A 19,726-nucleotide genomic window follows, 5' to 3' on the forward strand; every position below is an offset into this window, starting at 1 on the left:
TTTTTTTCCCGCTTCCCAGTACACGGCATGGAATATTAAATACCGTCACTTTGAAGTGCAATTTGTTACGCAGAAAATAAGCCATCACAGAGCTCTTTATGTGGAAAAATAAAAAAGTTATAGATTTTTGAAGGTGGGGAGTGAAAAATGGAAATGAAAAAACAGGAAAGGGCCTGATAATCTTCTTATATTTGTTATCCACAGCCTTCTTCCTTCTAAAATCAACTTTTAAAATTCTCCTAAAGCTCCTTCTTGCTGTAGCTTCACAGGCTGTTACACTCTCCCCCTCCCTATCTGCTCCCTCAGCACTTCTTCCCTCCCTCTGCCTGATATAATCTCACTGCAGCAGAAGAAGTTTCAGCACACAGTGTGAGGGGGAAGTGCTTCTTGCACAGTGTAACAACTTGTGAATCTGCAGCACTAAAGAGCTCTGGTAAGCTCCCCAGGAGCCTTCAGGCTTTTAGCATAATTTAAAACTTGATTATAGAAGGAAGGAGGCCATGAATAACAAATATAAGAAGATTATCACAGTCAGGGTGCCTGGATCTATGTGTAAGTGACCCTGGTTTATCAGGATGGATTTGGATGGTAGATCTCCTTTAATGTTTCCCTGTTCGACCTCCTATTATATTAACCCATCCCACAGCCCAAAGTGATGTGCCTGCTTCTAATGCTGAAGGAGTGACATTGAAATTCTCATGACAGATTGTGATTAGTTTCAGTGTATTGGTCATGTATGGAAAATATATGTATAATATATTTCACGGTTTTACAAGTTTATAAGGCTGAAGGGGGAGTGTCACTTCAGACGCTCCTATTTTGTGCTTTATAGTACCTGGTACCATGCTTTTGCTGACAAGAATCTCACCTTTCATCAGTATTGTGGTTCTGTTCTATAGAACTGGATATACAGGCAGTTAAAGATCTAGTTGGAAATGCAAGCTGCCTATGAAGATCCAATCTCCACCTAATTCTTTTCACCCCAGAAGCATACTTCTATGTACTACATAGGGTCCATAGGTTTGTTCTTAAGTTGAATTTGTATGTAAGTTGAAACTGTATATTTTATCATTGTAGATCCAGACAAAATTGTATTTTGCCCAGTGACAATTGAAGTTTCACATTTTTTTTTGCTGTAATGTGACCAAGGATTATCAATAAATTTTCATTACTGACACTTTACAGCTGATCATTGCAGCCTGGGACTATAGTAACATCCAGAGAGCTTCACCAGAGGTCACAGTGGGCAGAGGGGTCCTTTTTTTAACTGTGGGTCGTCTGTAAGTCAGGTGTCTTTAACCGGTTCACGACCGCCCGCCGTGTATTCACTGCGGCGGTCGCGTTCCTATGCATGGAGAGGGCTCATGGGCCGAGCCCTCTCCATAGCCGGTTAGTCTCTGCTGCATATTGCAGCAAAGGCTTACCGGTAACACCCGCGATCAGTGCCGGCACCGATCGCGGGTGTTTTCTTGCTGATCGCTGCCGGCGGCTTCAAACTGATGGCGGCGCATGGGCGCCGCCATCTTTCCGAGGATCGCCGCTCCCCGTGACATCATCGGGGAGCGGCGATCCATCTCCATGGTAGCTTCGGGTCTCACGAAGACCTGAAGCTACTTCGGGTTAACCCATTCATTACAATGTGCTATCAGCACATTGTAATGTATGAGGAGTAAAATCCCCATATACTGCCATACTGTAGTATGGCAGTATATGGTAGGATCGATCAGACAACCTAGGGTTAAAGTACCCTAGGGAGTCTGAAAAATAGTAAAAATAAAAATAAAAAAAAATTAAAAAAAAAAAAATTATAATAAAAAAACCTAAAAATTCAAATCACCCCCGTTTCCCTAGAACTGATATTAATATTAATAAACAGTAAAAATCATAAACACATTAGGTATCGCCGCGTCCGAAAATGCCCGATCTATCAAAATATAATAACGGTTTTTCACTGCGTTTAAGTCAAAACTGGCACTTTTTTGCCATTTAAAAGAAATTTAAAAATTCTATAAAAAGTGATCAAAAGGCCGTACAGTCCTAAAAATAATATCGAAAAGATATATTGAAAAGATCATCAAAAGTCGCAAAAGATGACACCACCCTCAACTCCATACAACGAAGTATGGAAAAGTTATAAGCACAATAAGACGGCAAAATAAAAAAAAAATTTTGTTCATGAGGTTTTAATTTTTGTAAATGTATGAAAACATTATAAAACCTATACAAACTTGGTATCCCTGTAATCGTACTGACCCAAAGAATAAATTCGATGCGTCATTTGTGGCGTGAAGTGAAAGCCGTAATATCCAAGCCCACAAGAATACGACACAAATGCGTTTTTTCACCACTTTCACTGCATTTGGAATTTTTTTCCCGCTTCCCAGTACATGGCATGGAATATTCAATGCGATCACTATGAAGTACAATTTGTTACGCAAAAAACGAGCCGTCACATAGCTTTTTACGTGTAAAAATAAAAAAGTTATAGATTTTTGAAGGTGGGGAGTGAAAAATGGAAATGAAAAAACAGGAAAGGGCCCGGTCCTTAACCGGTTAAGTAAGGGACCGCCCGTATAGGTAAATGGATGAGATTTCACATAAACGGCAACTTTAAAAAGAGCTTTTACCCAATTACTAGTGGCGGGTATTAGTAAAATCTGACGAAAGAGTCAATTTTAAGAGTAAGATAGCAGTAGGTTCACTGTTATTTACCAATGCATGCAAATTGTTCAATGGGGTATTTATTGGAATGCATAAAACCTTTACATTTACTACATGTTTGGAAACTGAGATATTTCTTTATACTTTTTAGTCATTGGACAGATCTTCCTCATCTACAAGAGAGTCCAAGTCTCATACAGCAAAGAGCGACAGTAACAAAGCATCAAGAAAACTGCAAGAATCCACAGATTATACTAGAAGCGATTCTAGAGGAGAGAAAGAATCTAAGAAAAAAACCGCTTCAGAAAAAACGCCAGACAATGAAACCTTAGATAGCCGGAAACATGTTGAGAGATTAGATTCTACATCCGAGGATTATCCAAAGTCTAAAACTGTAAACCGATCTGAGAAACATTCAAAAAGGGACAATAATGATGGAGATTTGCAGAATTCCAAGAACGTGTCAAAGAAGGAACCTAAACCCCACAAAAGTGAGCGAGAAAGGACTTACTCAGAGGAGCGTTCTACCTCTAAGCAAGAAGAACGTTTATCCTCCAAGCACAAACACAAGTCAGACGGTGTACATAGGCAAGCAACCGATGACTCGGATTCTCAAAAATCTAAGAGGACTTTAAAAGACGATGAACAGTCGAGTAAACAAAGTCAAAGTAAATCGAGCTCCGAAGAGCGAACTGATCGGAAAAATAAGCAGAAAACTGATGGAAAGTGGTCTTCATCAAGCAAAGATGATAGGTCAGCTGACCACCCAGGCAAAATTGATGTCAGTAAAAGAGAGCGACATCAGTCCACTGACAAATCCAGACCTGACAACCGGAATAAGCGACCATCCAGTGATTCCAGGCAACATCGAGATCTTAAAAGATCACACAGTTCTTCTGAGAAAAAAACCAAGACTGATGATAAAATTGAAGCGGACTCTGATAACGCAAGGCAGGATGATGGTGCTAAAGAAAGAAGAAGACCACTTAGCACTTCAGAAGAGAAGACTCATGCCAAAGCAAAGTTTAAAAGTAGCAGTAAATCACCTAAACATAATGACCAAGAAGAGGCAAACCAAAAGAGTGAAAAAGAGAAAACTGTGGTTGAAGGTTCAACAGAGAAGTATAGAAAATCGAAATCCGAAGATAAAGAAGATGACCGAAGGGAAAATGCTGTTGCTCAAAGTTCTAGCAGTGCAGCAAAAGATTCCAATCACAAATCCAAACACAGCGATAAGTCTAAGGAAAGACCTCGGCTGGAGAGTAGGGAATCGGTTAAGACGGATAAAAAGTATGTTGGTGACGTCTCGAAATCAAAACATAGTCATAAAGAAGAGAGACGAAAGAGCGAGAGTGGGAAATCGGATGATAGGTCCTCTAAGTATCCAGATGAGAAAAGAGGACAAGACCGGTCAAGCAGCTCAGATCGGAAGCCGAATAAAAAATCTGTTCCCGACCGTAGAAGTGAAAGTTCAAAAGGCAGCAGTACTAAAAAAGGGACAAAGTTGGAAAGTGAAAGTAATACCAGCGGTGTTGCAAATGCCGGTGAGGCAAAAGATATTGAGCGACCTAGAGAGAACAAAAAGCTTGGAAAAATATCTATGGAAAGCATGGAAAGGGCAAATTCTGAAGCTGCTGAATCTGCATCAAATCCACCTCCTCCTCTTGTTGAAGCTACTACCTCAAAGAAATCGGTCGCACTGAAATCTAAGACAAAACAAGGAAGCAATGACTCGAGAGATTCAAGCGCTGGTGCCTTTAAAAATATTGCAGCTCCATTACAAAATGCGGCAACCAATGTCAGTAAGGACTCCAGTACCCCACCAGAACCTTATGTTGGTAACTCTGCAGATATCCAAACTGAGAATGATCCTGAGGAGCCACCCAAGAAGTCAAGACATTCTGGTTATGAAGTTAGTGGTAGAATTTCCTTACAATCCAGAGAGCTTGAAAGTTCTGCTCAGGGGCTCAGTGAATCTGCATCAGAAACCAACAATGACAATTCCAGCTCGTCTCCTGGTGAAGTATATTCTGAAATAACTGACTCCAATGATGGAGAAATTTCCACAAGTGACCTTGCAGAAGAGGATGGAAAATGCACAAAAGAGGCTATGAAAAAAGAAAGTGGTAATATTCCGGGTCAGAATGATTCGGTGGACCACGATAATTTAGTCACGGGAAACAATGTGGAAGGGGAAGCTTCCACTATGGATATTGATGCTTCAGAGGTGGAACTTTTTGAGAGATCCGCTTCTGCCGAGGATGGCTCTGAAGTGGTCGAAAGAGGTCCTTGCGTTGTAAACGTGGGAAGTAGCATCATGGAAGCCAATCAGGGGCAAGCTGGTAGCAATATCTGTGGAAACTCTGGAATTGATCACCCACATGTAAAAGAGGTTGAATTTGAAGATGCTGCTACTTCCTCCAGCTGTGTTTTAGAAATGAACAATGAGTTAAGGCTTCTGTGTGAAGACACCGCCACGTCTTCCAATGCCACGTTAGATGTTAGCCCCAATAAAAGCTGCAATGAAATGGATACAATAAATCTTGATAATAGCAGGGGCTATACTTCTTCAGCTTCTGCAGATGGTAATTTCATGGAAGACGATGGAGACTTTGCCATGTTATCAGAAAATAGCTTCGAAGATGCCACCACTACTTCAAGCACCGATAGAAACTTGTTCCATGATGACAACACAGAAAGTTCAGAAACATGTTCTCAAAGTACCACTGATAATGTACCAGAACAAGCGAGTGTCATTACCTTTAAGCCAGCAACATCCAGTGCTAACAGGGACTCTACAGGCAGTACCCAGGAGAACGCAGCCTCTTCATCTAACAACACAGAAGGTTCTCTATCACGCAATGATACCCAAACGGCAACATCATCCGACACAACGTCTCAAAGTGGTGGTGCCGAAGGTGTTGTTGCCCATATAGCGACTTCTTCCGAAAGTTACTGTATACTTTCCATTTCTGAAAATATAACCACACAAGCAGCGACCTCTTCAATTGCTGCAGCTGAAATTGACGGTAGTTTTGGGATGTCGGAAAGGCATACAGCCACTTCTTCAAGTAGTGTGATCAATAGCAGTAGAGGTTTGAACTTTGAAGTTTCTCTAGTCTCCTCCGAAATAGACAGTGAACATATCGCTGCATCGTCCAGTAATTTAATGGATAACAGCCTGACCGATGACTCTTTAGAAAGAGAGAGTGACAATGCTGCAAGCTCTTCCAGTAGCACCTGTAGAAGTAACCATACTTTTGGTAAGGCCGAGGAGAGCAAAAACACACGAGCCACCTCAAGCACAGAACAGGAAGGCATGAGCGACACATGTACAAACTTGATTTCTTCTGGAACACCCAAAGAGTATCCCGGAAACTCCTCCGATCTGGCCATGGACAGTAGCACAGAAGTGTCCATCAGAAATGACTTGTATTCTAGAAGCACTGCAAGTTGTTCTAGTAGTGGGGAAGGAAGTCAAAGCAACAAGTACAAAGATAATACAGCATCTTCAAGCTGTGGCGATCCTATGATTCTTACACAGGTGTCTAATGAGGAGGCAGCATCCTCTTCAAGTTCATTCAGGCATAGTACAAATGATCCAGCCGCAGAAAACACCGAAGCTACCACATCTTCAAGCATCGCAATCGACATCAATACCGATTGTTTTGACAGAACCTCACCTGGAAATAGTACAGACACCACAGCAACTTCATCAAGCAATGCAACTAGAAATAGTCTCGGTATACACCTGTATCCCAGTACTCAGCCCACAGCATCTTCAAGTGTCGCAATGGATAGCAGTACAGAAGAGCAGTTAAGAATCAGGTTTGCTGTAGATACTGATAGAAGCACAGGTACTGCAACGTCTTCTGAAGTTTTAGAGGTGATGTTTATGGAAGACACAGTAAGAAATGAAGAGGTGCCGGCCTCGTCCAGCACAATGGCTGCAGATAGGATTACAGAGGATGTGGAAAGTGCATTTGTGGATAAGGCAAATGAACAGGCGGCCACATCTAGCGATATGATGGATAGCAGCATAGAAGATGACAAAACTTGTGCCTCCGTTTCCAACGATGCTTATTCCTCCGCATCCACAACGATAACCAATGACTCTAGTGCGGTTAAAGATGGCGATGTTAATAGTGAAGCGACAGCTGCCAGTTCAAGCAACGCTATGGAATCGTCTTTTGATAATGATAACAATGCCACATCTTCAGATCACATCATGGGCGGTGGCTTAGAAGCAGAGATCCAGCCTTTGGGTCCATACAAGAATGATGAAGCCGCAAGCTCTTCAAGCTTCAATGATGGACTAGTCCAAGAAATACAAACAGTAGCATCCATCGACCAGTCTGTTGTCGATGATGCAACAACCTCTTCCAGCACGGAAAGAGAAGTTGATATTGGTGAAGGAGATGGAAATACAGCAAGTGAAACCCTTGGGATGTCTGTGGAATCTAGCTTTACAGTGACGCACAGTAGTGTAGCCATTTCTGGGACTTCAGAAGAAGTTGCTGTCCATTTGTCAGGGGCAGATGCTAATAATGATTCAGAATACATTGAGGCAAACTCTGATGATGGAGAGATTGAGGGTAGCTATGAAAAGGAGGATGCTGTAAGCAGTGCAAGCTCGGAGGAGCAAAGACATGTCTGCAGTTTATCGAGGCAGCTTGGCGATAGAGAAACTGATGGTGTGGTAACTAGTGCTGGTACCGCAAGAGTGTCACCAGGGAATAGAAACCATTCTGAAGCTTATGGTCATGTAACTTGTGCCGACAAAATAGCCAGTTTTGATACAGCAGAATACTGTCCTGTTGCAGAAGTGGCTGTTTCTCATACAAATGATCTGGACATAAGTAAAGATCAGGAATCAGAGGCCTTTGCTGATAATATGGATGTTGGGGATCCTGAGAGCGGTGCTTCTGCTGAGAACCTGCAGTTTGAAGGCATTAGTGATGTAGTGACAGAGCATGAAGTTTCCAGACAGGCTAACCATCCTGTGTTGGAAGAAGGTGAAGGGGCTGTCACTAGCACTGGTATTTCTGAAGAAAATGAGGTAAAACAAGATAACAATGTGTGCTTTGCCACAGAAAGCGCAGAAGGTAACAATATCATGAGTAGACCTGCAAGCATAGATTCTAGAGTTACTACGGAAGATGATGAAAGTGCTATCACAAGTACTGGAGCCAAAGAAGAAGAAGAGGAGGGGGAAGGGTTTGTCACAAGTACTGGAACTGCAAGTGAAGAGTCATCTTTTTCAGTCACTGTAGATCATAATACCAGTAATTTAATGCATTCTGCAGAAATACCAAGAAATATCAGAATTGCAGAAGCAGCAGTGGTTGAAGAGGTTAAACAGATTAAGGAAGGGTCAATGGTAGAACAGTTTAAGGAAAGTGCAGTGGAAGGTGAACAGGTTGAAGAGGTGGGAGAGCATATTGAATTAGCATTGGCTGATGAACAGCTTGAAGGGGAGGCAGTGGCCGAGGAACAGCTTGAAGGGGAGGCAGTGGCCGAGGAACAGCTTGAAGGGGAGGCAGTGGCCGAGGAACAGCTTGAAGGGGAGGCAGTGGCCGAGGAACAGCTTGAAGGGGAGGCAGTGGCCGAGGAACAGCTTGAAGGGGAGGCAGTGGCCGAGGAACAGCTTGAAGGGGAGGCAGTGGCCGAGGAACAGCTTGAAGGGGAGGCAGTGGCCGAGGAACAGCTTGAAGGGGAGGCAGTGGCCGAGGAACAGCTTGAAGGGGAGGCAGTGGCCGAGGAACAGCTTGAAGGGGAGGCCATGGATCTGGTTGAGTCAGGGGCAGTGGACGAGGAACGGGAGGTAGCCATAGCTGCAGATCTGGTTCAAGTTGGGACATTGGCTGAGATACAGGTTTGCGCAGGGACATTGGCCAAGAAATGGGAGGATGCAGTGGCTGAGGATCTGGTTGAGACAGTGGCCCAGGAACAGGATGTAGCAGTGGTCGAGGATCTGGTTGAGTCGGGGACAGACGCTGAGGAACGGGAGGTAGCAGCAGCCGAGGATCTGGTTGACACAGGGACAGTGGGCAGGCAACTGGTTGAGGCAGGGCTGGTGGCCGAGGAACAGGTTGACGCAGTGGCTGTGGAACCGGAGGTAGCAGTGGCCGAGGATCTGGTTGAGGCACAGACATTGGCCCAGCAACCGGATGTAGAAGCAGTCGAGGATCTGGTTGAGGCAGGGGTAGACGCTGAGGAACGGGAAGTAGCAGGGGAGGTGGCCAAGGAATGGGTTGACACAGGGGAAGTGGCTGTGGAACCGGAGGTAGCAGTGCCCGAGGGTCTGGTTGAGGCAGGGGCAGACGCTGAGGAACGGGAGGTAGCAGCAGCAGAGGATCTGGTTGACGCAGGGACAGTGGCCGAGCAACTTGTTGAGGCAGGGGTGGTGGCCGAGGAACAGTTTGACGCAGGGGCAGTGGCTGTGCAACCGGAGGTAGCAGTGGCCGAGGATCTGGTTGAGGCACAGACAGTGGCCCAGGAACCGGATGTAGAAACAGTCGAGGATCTGGTTGAGGTAGGGGTAGATGCTGAGGAACGGGAAGTAGCAGGGGAGGTGGCCAAGGAATGGGTTGATGCTGGGGCAGTGGCTGTGGAACCGGAGGTAGCAGTGCTCGAGGGTCTGGTTGAGGCAGGGGCAGACGCTGAGGAACGGGAAGTAGCAGCAGTCGAGGATCTGGTTGACGCAGGGACTCTGGGCGAGCTACTGGTTGACACGGGGGCGGTGGCCGAGGGACAGGTTGACACAGGGGCAGTGGATGTGGAACTGCAGGTAGTGGTGGCCGAGGATCTCGTTGAGACAGTGGCCCAGGAACCGGATGTAGCAGCGGTTGAGGATCTGGTTGAGGCATGGGCACACACTGAGGAACGGGAAGTAGCAGCACGCAAGCAACTGGTTGGCGCAGGGGCGGTGGGCGAGCAACTGGTTGGCGCAGGGGCGGTGGGCGAGCAACTGGTTGGCGCAGGGGCGGTGGGCGAGCAACTGGTTGGCGCAGGGGCGGTGGGCGAGCAACTGGTTGGCGCAGGGGCGGTGGGCGAGCAACTGGTTGACGCAGGGGCGGTGGGCGAGCAACTGGTTGACGCAGGGGCGGTGGGCGAGCAACTGGTTGACGCAGGGGCGGTGGGCGAGCAACTGGTTGACGCAGGGGCGGTGGGCGAGCAACTGGTTGACGCAGGGGCGGTGGGCGAGCAACTGGTTGACGCAGGGGCGGTGGGCGAGCAACTGGTTGACGCAGGGGCGGTGGGCGAGCAACTGGTTGACGCAGGGGCAGCAGTGGCCGAGGAACCAGAGGCAGCAGAGGTCGAGGATCTGGTTGACGCAGGAACAGTGGCTGTGGAACCAGAGGCAGCAGAGGCCGAGGATCTGGTTGAGGCAGGGACAGTGGCCCAGGAACAGGAAGTAGCAGCGGGCAAGGATCTAGTTGACGCAGAGGCTTCCAATGTTGTTAACGCAGAGGCTGAGGAACGGGAAATGTCAGCGGTTGAGGCAGGAACAGACGTCGAGCAATGGGAAGTAGCAGTGGCTAAGGATTTGGATGTCGCAGGGGCGGCACCTGAGGTATTGGTTGACGCAGGGGCTGTGGCCAAGGAACAAGTTGACGCAGGTGCACTGCCTGAGGAACGGGAGGTAGTGGCCGAGGAACAGGCTGATGCAAGTGCACTGCCTGAGAAACGGGAGGTAGTAGTGGCTGAGGGTCCAGTTTTTGGAGGGGCAGTTGAGGACCTAGTTGAAGGAGAGGCTGCAGTCAAAGAACAGGTTATGGAAGAGGTAGTAGTGGACAAACAAGTTGAAGAAGGATCAGTAGCAGAGCTTGAAGTAAAAATGGCCCTGGCAGAGCATGAAGAAACTGCTGCAGTACGGGTTGAGGAAGAAGTACTTGAAAGTGTTATAAGTGTTAGTATTGCTCCAGAGGTGCCATTAAACAGAAATTCTGCAAGTGAATGTATTCCGTGCCCTTCAGCGAAAAGTGTTTTTGTTACAGATGCTTGTGCACCTGAGTTCTTAACACATAGTGCTGCAGAGGATTCTGGGGAGAAATCTGAGGATCTTGAGAAGGAGTACCAATACTCTAGTGTTGGTGCATCAGTTGGGTCTCCAGTTTCAGAGAGCTTTAGTAATGCAAGTAACACAGGTACAGACAGTCAGATGTTGCCATCTGATAATGTAGAACATCATATAAAGTCAGAAGACAATTTAGAAGATGGCAAAGTGTGTCTTCCTTATTCAGACCACTATGAATCTGCTCCTATGTCCATGGTTGAACAAGTATCGGACACAGAGGGAACCTCAAATCCCAATAATGAAATCCCAGCAGAACCCGTCCAGGGTGGTATCTCTGTGTCCCACAACAAGGAGTCTGAGCAAGCTCCCAAGACAAAAGACGACGATAAGATACCAGAAGAATGCCTCGTTACTACCTCGTTGCATCCATCTGAAAATCAGACACCATCCTGTAGTACAGGTAGGCTTTTTTGTGTATCGGTATATGCGAAATAATAGGTCATTTTGTGCTAAAATTATTTTGCAAATCCTAGTGGTTTAGTTCACATTCGGACAACTGGGAACTATTGGCCTGGTCTGGCCACTATAGGTTTGTTCTTATGTTGAATTTGTATGCAAGTCGGAACGGTATATTTTATAATTGAAGTTCTAGACATTTTTTTTTCTTTTGCCCCAGTGACAATTGGAGTTTCTAAATTTTTGGTGTAATTGTACCAAGAATTATCAATAAAGCTTCATTACAGACACCTTACAGCTGATCATTGCAGTCTGGGACTATAGTAACATCCAGAGAGCTTCACCAGAGGTCACAGGAGGCAGAGGGGTCCCTCTGTAACTATGGGTTGTCTGTAAGTCGGGTGTCCTTAAGTAGGGGACCACCTGTACTCAGAATGGGACTATCTGCCTGTTCCATCCTGTGTATATGTTAAAATATTCATTGCCCTCCCCTAAAACCTTTCATTTTTGGTATTTATTTATTTTGCAGAATCCATCAAAGAGAGCGTACCTTGTGAGCAGGATATGGAATCTCATGTGAGTCACTTAGAGTTTTAGTATGTTGTTTAGCTCTATGGCAATGCATCTCCTGCATGCCCCCTTATAATGTCAGTCACAGAGGGGTAATGCTGCAGCTGTAATCAGATTTTTGACTAGTTAACTAATAAGACTAATTAGTGTTGTATTGGTGTCTGTGTTCTTGTGTCATATTCTTGTTGCAAGGTCCAAAGCATTCCAGATCAGGATTTTATTAAGAATAGCTATGTATTTAAAGGGGTATCCCAGGAATGTCTGATACAAAAACCAATATTGCTATAAACAAATACAACAAAACTCAATGTCGTTCATCATAAAACAGCTTAAATAGTTTGCATTTATTTCTAAAGTAGGCGGACTTATCTTCTAGATGGTCACAACTACAACTCCCATGATTCCTCAGTTCTCAGTAATGGCTCCTCCCTCTTATGCTCTGCTCCCAGTGTTACCATAGTAATGATGTGTAACTGCCATCACTGCACATTTCCTCACTGAGATGACGTCTTACCACAACACTGGTCATACAGGATACACTGCAACCAACAGAATCCTGAGCTCTGCGGGCGAAGGTCTTCTTCTCCTCGTGTCTCCTGAGCTCTGCGGGCGAAGGTCTTCTTCTCCTCGTGTCTCCTGAGCTCTGTGGGGGCAGGTCCTCTACTCCTCGTGTCTTCTTCTCCTTGTGTCTCTGAGCTCTGCGCCGGCAGATCCTCTACTCCTTTTGTCTCTGAGCTCTGCGCCGGCAGATCCTCTACTCCTTTTGTCTCTGAGCTCTGCGCCGGCAGATCCTCTACTCCTTGTGTCTCTGAGCTCTGTGGGGGCAGGTCCTCTACTCCTCGTGTCTCTGAGCTCTGTGGGGGCAGGTCCTCTCTCTCCTCAAAACACATCCACTCAACTAAATTTTCCACAAACAGGCTCCAATCCAGATGTAGGAACATTTCATGGCTGATTGATAGAGTAGAGTCTACTCTGTTTTACCACCCAATCCCTGTTGCTTTATCTCCTTGCATTGTCACCCAGATTCTGGCACTGAACCTTTTTGGAGCTAAGCTTAAAAAAAGACTGATACATTTTCATGTCCCTATCTGTCCTTTTTAATTTGATGGTTTTTCTGTACATCTTTTTACTTAGGATGGGAAACGTGATGACAAAAATAAATCTCTCACGATAAAGATGGATAAACCAAACGAACCTGAGGGTGTTACAGAGCAAGAAGGTTAGTATAGAGATCAGAGTGATTACGTTGCTTGTTGGGCTTTGCTTCGTCTGTAATTGTGGTTTAGGTTCATCTAAATCTGATGTTTTTGTGCTTTCTCCAAAATACAGGTAATTACCCGACCGAAAAAAGTGAGAAGAAAGAGGATAAAGAGGAGGCGGAAGTGAAAGAAGCGCAGCCAGATCCAAAACCGGATAAAGTGGTGAGTGCCCCCATTCCTGCAGTTTCCTCTAGTTGACTGCCTGCGCTTTGGGATTTATCAATCTTCTGTCTTACAGTTACCTCAGCCGACACCTCAACCTGAAAAACGCAAGAGGGGCAGACCCCCAAAGAGGCGCACCCTACTAGCCCTGGCCTTGCAAGCAGGTAAGTGTACTCTGTCTTATCCATCCATCCGTCCGTCCGTGTTCTAGCCATACTGAGATCCTCATATGCTTTGTACTTTTCTGTTATAGAGTTGGCAGCAGCAGCGGCGAAGAAACAGGCAGAGGAACAGCGCCCCCTAGATGTACGTATTACAACTAAACATTATGTGGCTGATTGTTGTTGTAGTTCTCATCCACCAGGTCAGGTCCTTTATGTGTATATGAATAACCTGACGCACAGCAATAAAGCAAATAATCCTGATTTTAAAATCCTGTTTTTACACTTTTATGTACATACCCTATGCAGGAATTTGTGTTTAAATGGTAACAGACTGCAAACAATCCCATTCCTTGCATAGGGCTGTCTTTAGCCTGAATATAATTAGAGTTATGGTTGGGGATGGGGGGGGGGATTACAGGTTCTGTATGGTATCCTAGTATGCTCCAGTGCATTTGCCCACAAATGTTGTAGCTGTGCCTGTAGATCCTGCAGAAATTTGTGTGCAAGAAAATCCCAGTAATGTTCAATTGTTGATGACCTCTGGTGATCAGGCAAGGCATTGTTGCAATCTGCAGTTGAGCACATTGTACAATCTGCTCAGTTCCTCTTACTCTAGAACATACTGCCTGCAGACAGGACACTATGTATAATCTGCTCAGCTCCTCCTGCTCTATAACATGCTGCCTGCAGACAGGACACTATGTATAATCTGCTCAGCTCCTCCTGCTCTAGAACATGCTGCCTGCAGACAGGACACTATGTACAATCTGCTCAGCTCTTCCTGCTCTATAACATGCTGCCTATAGATAGGACACAGTGTAAAATCTGCTGGCATCATGTTAGAGAGCAGGAGGAGTCGAGCAGATTGTACATAGTGTACTATTTGCAGGCAACAGGTTATAGAGCAGGAGGTTCTGAGCAGATTGTAAAGCTCACAAATATTTTTTGCAGTATTTCGGGGGCAGTTACTTTCACAGTATATGCTGTAGATCTCTACTCAGACCGTAGTAAGCAGTGTGGCAAAAATATCATATTGATCCAGCACCAAAAAGCTCCAGTTTTTAAAAAAGTTGAAACATGTAGGTGATTTGATGCTACCTGTACCCTGTTACCTGTACAGGATATGTTTTATGGAACAATTGTAACTTCTCAAAGTCTGAAGACAAAACTTTTTAAATAACTTGAGCGTTTTTGTGCTGGATACAGTATCTGCAGGCAGCATGTTATAGAGCAGGAGGAGCTGGGAAGATTGTACATAGTGTCCTATCTGCAAACAGCATTTTATAGAGCAGGAGGAGCTGAGTATGTTGTACACGGTGTCCTATCTGCAGGCAGCATGTTATAGAGCAGGAAGGGCTGAGCAGGTTGTGTGAAATAATTTTGGATGTTGTAGTCAGAGGGATGAATTACATTTTTGTTTTTCCACAGGTTACGGAGAAATCTGAGAATACTGACAAAGGAAATAAAGGTATGTAATGTTGGGAAAGTATAAAGTACAGCTTTCATTAATTCTATTAACTGCATATTTTGTCACATGATGTATATGTACCATGTATACTAGACAATATGTGACCCCCCCCTGTGTATAGAGATGCCCTGCAACCTTCATAGACAAATGGCGGGACACATCGCTGAACTTACCAATACTGAGCAATAAGTCTGATATTCCTGTAGTCCCATGCGTGTACTATTATGTTAACAATTTGGCTCATTTTTACACCCATTCACTTCAATGGAAGGGGAAAAAGGATCACACACAGGCGCATTCATATCCTTAGCCTGTCCTCATGCAACAATGTTTTTTTTTTTTTTTTTTAAGATATTCCTGGTGCTAAGAAGGAGACAGAAGTGAAGAAATCGGAGGTAAGTTACAAAAATGCTTTGATGTAATGGATAGCCTATGGTGATCTACATGAAATTTGATTGGTTGAGTTTTTTTTTTTTTCCAGGAAAGCGCTTCCGAAAAAAATCCAGAGCCTGTGTCCAGGAGGGGAAGGAAGAAACGTTTGCTAAGTTCTTCTGAGACAGGTACAAGCATCCTTCAAACATTTATGGCCTTTCATCATACGCAGTAGTATCTGTGAATGATGTGTTGTAATCTCTATCAACATTATCACTGCAGAATTCTCTGAACCCGAAAAAAAGAGGAAAAAGTCAGAGGACGAGGGTGAAGAGGCAGAGGAGGAGGATAGTGAAGATGAGGAAGAAGGTGGACATCGAGGAGCCACAACCCGAGCAGCGACCCGACTAGAAGCACAGAAGTATGAGCGCATATATCCTCTACGATGGGACCTCTATATTCTTGGGGGTTATTGGGTGTTCTATACAAATCCTATATAACATATGATGTATTAATGTATCGTAGGAAACTGCCACACAAGCCGACAACTCGAGCAGCATCCAAGATGAGCCCCGAGAAATCTTCCCCAACAGGGAGGCGGCGTAAAGGTGTGACACCAGAATCAAAGGGGAGCAAAACCACAAAGAATCGGTGAGTGGAGATGGGTGTCAAGGAAATGCTACTTATTACACTAACTGGGGCTTATGTTCTGTATAGAGGACATGAGAAAGTGAAGGTTCTACGTCTGTGAGAATCCTGAGATTATGGTCTCTCTTAAGACCGGACAATGAATAGAACCGGAGAGGAGATGAGATGAGCGGACCCAATGTTTCCGTTTGGGTTCATCTAGCTGTTTCCTAAATGTCAGATTGGCAAAATGTTCGGGTCACACTCAACAAACCGTAACGGAAACATCAGGATCCGCTCATCTCTAATCATCAATATCAAATTGGTGGGGTTTGACACCATAACTGAACTGATAATCGGGCAGACTGCCTGGGTTAATATCAATAACCCATTCTAGGGATTGGTCGGCACTGTTTGTTTACAGTCAATGGGTTGTGGATCCACTGTCGTCGGTTTGGCTTAAATATATATTATTGACCGACCCAGAATAAAGACTTGAAAGCATTGCCCTTATCCCTTAATGCTTCCTTTCCATGGCTGCAAAAATCAGTTTGTAAACTTATATGCTACTCACCTGATGTGAGCCATCCCCACTAAGTTAGTCCTGCATATTAAAATTTACTTACACTCACACTTCCTGTTGCCCTGTTCCTGACAGGTCTCAAGCTATGATATTTTGCTGTATGGAACGTTGAGAGAGGGCTCTGTTACATCATTGGGCACATAGTCATGTGACCAGGATGACGGCATCTAAGGTCCTTTTGCATCTGCAACATCTGCCTCTTGTATGTATCTGATTACATGAATTCACAGCAGCCTCCATGGAGGTTGATTCGCTATGATTTCATGTGATCGGATATATGCAAGGTGTATAGTTTGCTAATCTCAAGAGGTTAAAGGACCCGTGATGTCACTCTTGTCACATGACTTGCTTAGAAGAGGCATGGGACATGGGGAGGAGTAGATGGGAGGGGCCCCCAGCAGGACAAGCCTCTGATGCCAGGGAACCTGTCACAAGCTGTATATGTGAAAATGTAGTGACAGGTTCCTTTTAAGGAACTACTCGGGGCTATGGGTTTTTCCTGGTTTTCATCCTTTAACCCCTTAACTGGGACTTTTGGCCCAGGACCACGCACAAAGGTGCAGTGAAATGAGAGAGGATTCTTGGTTATGGGCCAAGCTCTGGGCTAGAGTTTGAGAGAAGGCTTTAGATTTACCCCATGCAGCACAGGTTAGAGATAATCCCAATCCGGAAAAACCCTTTAAAAAAAAAAATTCCTTTCTATCTGTATTAGGTCCACCCCACCTCAGCCAAGTGGAGCAAAGCGACGGAGAGAACCCAGCCCATCCACCCCAAGATCGCGAGGTCAACACACGTCAGACGAAACCGCAACAAAAAGGATAAAGCGCCAATAATTGTACAAAGTTCCCGTTTTTATTTTTAGTTTTTGTATTTTATTTCTAATTTAACCTCGTGTAAAATGTCGGAAAGGTGCTTAGAAATGTAAAAGGACCTAAGATATCCTCCGCTTCTGGGGCACATGTTTCTATTGTTCCATTGAGTTGTATGTAGGAGCCCTATGGATATTTGGAGCGTGGGTCCTTCTCCTCCTCAGTGTTCTGCAGTATATTTGTATAAAGATGTAACATAGCGCTCAGAAGATTATAAATAGATTGTTTCTTATTCGCCTCGAATGTTCTCTCATGGACCATCGCCATACGTTTTGGTGTAAGATCACATATATTGTAGATTTCACATCTTATAAGTGACCCTCTGCTTTTTACAAGTTCACATGGTAATTAGTTTTTTTTATTTTTGTTAGACAAATTGAGCTTAAACTTAGAGCCCATCTATTGCTTTAAGAAGCGTCCAAGTACCAGGGGGGCCCGAGCTTACATGTGTTCATGACTTGTGTCACACCTCTTGTGTGTATCTGATTACATGAAATTACAGCAACCTCTACGGAGGTTGAGTTGATATGATTTCATGTCATCAGATATATACATGGTGTATTGAGCTTAAACTTAGACCCCATCTTTGCTTTAACAAGCATCCAAGTGACATGGGGGCCCAATCTTACTTGTGTTTATGACTTGTGTCACACCTTTTGTGTGTATCTAATTACATGAAATCACAGCAACCTCCATGGAGGTTGATTTGATATGATTTCATGTGATCAGATATATACATGGTGTATTAAGCTTAAACTTAGAGCCCATCTATTGCTTTAAAACGCATCCAAGCGCCGCTGGTGCCCGATCTTACTTGTGTTCATGACTTGTTAAAAGTTTAGAATTATTTAGAGTTTTGCTATTTGGATACTTAAGGGGGTTAAACCTATTTTGGGGCTATATGACCTTTCCGTAGCAGATGTCATAAATACCTGATCGGGCCCACCTCTGAGATTCTCATGACTTCTCCAAGTGGTGGTCTGTCAAATGCTATAGCCACTAGATAGACTACACTTAGGGGCCCAACAGTCCCACAGATCTCCTGCAGTGTCCCATGTTGTTACCTGCTTGACCTGCACCCTTTAATCTGTGGGACCTCCAGGACACCTATCTCCTGCTACCCCAAAAGAACAAATTGGGGCGCAGGTAATGCGTTTATAGGCTTTCTCATGATCTATCTCATTCCTTGTTAACCCACTCCAGGTTTTAATTCTTTAAACTGCACCAAACACAGAAAATTATGTGATTTGACCCTTTTTTGAGGTTGCAGATTTATAACCAAATGGAGAAGTGGGCCCAGAATGAAGGTGACTTGTAAATGTACTACTTTGGCATAAAACTGCATGTATGATTCCCACCTTTAGGGGCAGATGTTTTGGGTTTTTTTCCCATCTGTTCCTTTTTGGTTAAGCAAGAAGACCTAGCACCCGCATTGTAAATATTCAGCATTTATAGAAATACTACATTTTTTTTTATTCATTTAGATTATTCTGCTTCTAATGAAAGGCCAGACCCCGGAGCTTCTGTTTTATCTGTAAATATTGGGTTTTTCTTTTCTTTTTTTTGCTCTCTTATTGATACCTGTACAGACTGTTATGCATCTCATGTTCTTTGTAAAAAAAATTTTTGTTAACAGATGAGCATAGTTTTGCGGCAGTTACTCAGTTTCAGTATTTTAGGATTTTCTCGGATGTAACATTGATGGCATTTACTAGGGGTATAGCATCAATGTGTAAATGGCGGGTGTACAAGTGTACAACGCCTGTGTTCACAGAGGTTCCTTTACACAATCCATTGTTAATAGTTGAAGAGAGTGACTTTTTTTACCCATTATTAACAATGGATGCTTAACGGTAGGTCCTTTAGAGTCAGTGGCGAGCAGAGGACTTTCCATTCACCTTCTGTTGAAGGGGACCCTTAAAATTCGGGGGGGGGGTGTCACAGCCCCTTTCACCCATTATAAAATCCAATGGTGGAATAAAGCAGCCTTATGGTAAACGTGGGGCCCCTGTGGTTGAAATTTATTTTTTTTCTATTTTGTCAACAAGTTAAGTTTGGAGAAAAAACCCTATAAACAGGCAACTTGCCAAACTTTCATGATGAATGTTGTTACAGCGTATTTTGTTGCCTCTTGCGTGTATTATTTATAACTTATATGTTGGGCCTATTTTCTTTTGTACAGTTGATATTTTCTGTGAAAACCATTCTACAGGATTTGTTTTATGTAATTTTTCTTTTGCTTTTTTTTACATAAATTATAGACTGGTTACAAACGAAGTTTCTCTGAGTTCTTTATTATTACCTGAAAAGGTGTCTGTTAGGAGTCTGGCTTCTTCCTTATGCTACATTCACACGGCCAATGGGGTACGTATATACTCTATGGAGCTAAAGGAGATTGCTGAGTACGGCGTTCTGATATCTCCGTCAGCTCCATAGATATGAACGGGGCAGCCCGGCCTTGCACAGGGGTACATCGGACCCCTCGCTCTAGTGATCTGTGCATGTCCCATCCCTA

The 19,726-nt window shown here is 44.3% G+C and overlaps 1 protein-coding gene across 2 annotated transcripts in view; it reads left to right on the top strand.

The window, feature by feature from the left end:
- Positions 1 to 19,476, top strand: part of BOD1L1 (biorientation of chromosomes in cell division 1 like 1) — a 33,252-nt gene extending 13,776 nt beyond the window's left edge. Inside the window, exons 10-22 of one of the 2 annotated variants that reach the window (XM_072126070.1) lie at positions 2,813 to 9,028; positions 9,059 to 11,141; positions 11,667 to 11,713; positions 12,842 to 12,926; positions 13,037 to 13,128; positions 13,205 to 13,292; positions 13,382 to 13,434; positions 14,721 to 14,760; positions 15,112 to 15,155; positions 15,242 to 15,320; positions 15,415 to 15,553; positions 15,658 to 15,783; positions 17,055 to 19,476. In XM_072126070.1, the coding sequence (XP_071982171.1) occupies positions 2,813 to 9,028; positions 9,059 to 11,141; positions 11,667 to 11,713; positions 12,842 to 12,926; positions 13,037 to 13,128; positions 13,205 to 13,292; positions 13,382 to 13,434; positions 14,721 to 14,760; positions 15,112 to 15,155; positions 15,242 to 15,320; positions 15,415 to 15,553; positions 15,658 to 15,783; positions 17,055 to 17,175 (9,213 nt within the window). In that variant the 3' untranslated portion in view covers positions 17,176 to 19,476. Of the gene's footprint in view, positions 1 to 2,812; positions 11,142 to 11,666; positions 11,714 to 12,841; positions 12,927 to 13,036; positions 13,129 to 13,204; positions 13,293 to 13,381; positions 13,435 to 14,720; positions 14,761 to 15,111; positions 15,156 to 15,241; positions 15,321 to 15,414; positions 15,554 to 15,657; positions 15,784 to 17,054 lie in introns of both variants that reach the window. The other variant, XM_072126069.1, reaches the window with a different exon arrangement.
- Positions 19,477 to 19,726: the final 250 nt, after the last annotated feature.

Source organism: Engystomops pustulosus, chromosome 1, assembly GCF_040894005.1.
Source record: "Engystomops pustulosus chromosome 1, aEngPut4.maternal, whole genome shotgun sequence".
In the NCBI taxonomy this organism is placed as follows: domain Eukaryota; kingdom Metazoa; phylum Chordata; class Amphibia; order Anura; family Leptodactylidae; genus Engystomops; species Engystomops pustulosus.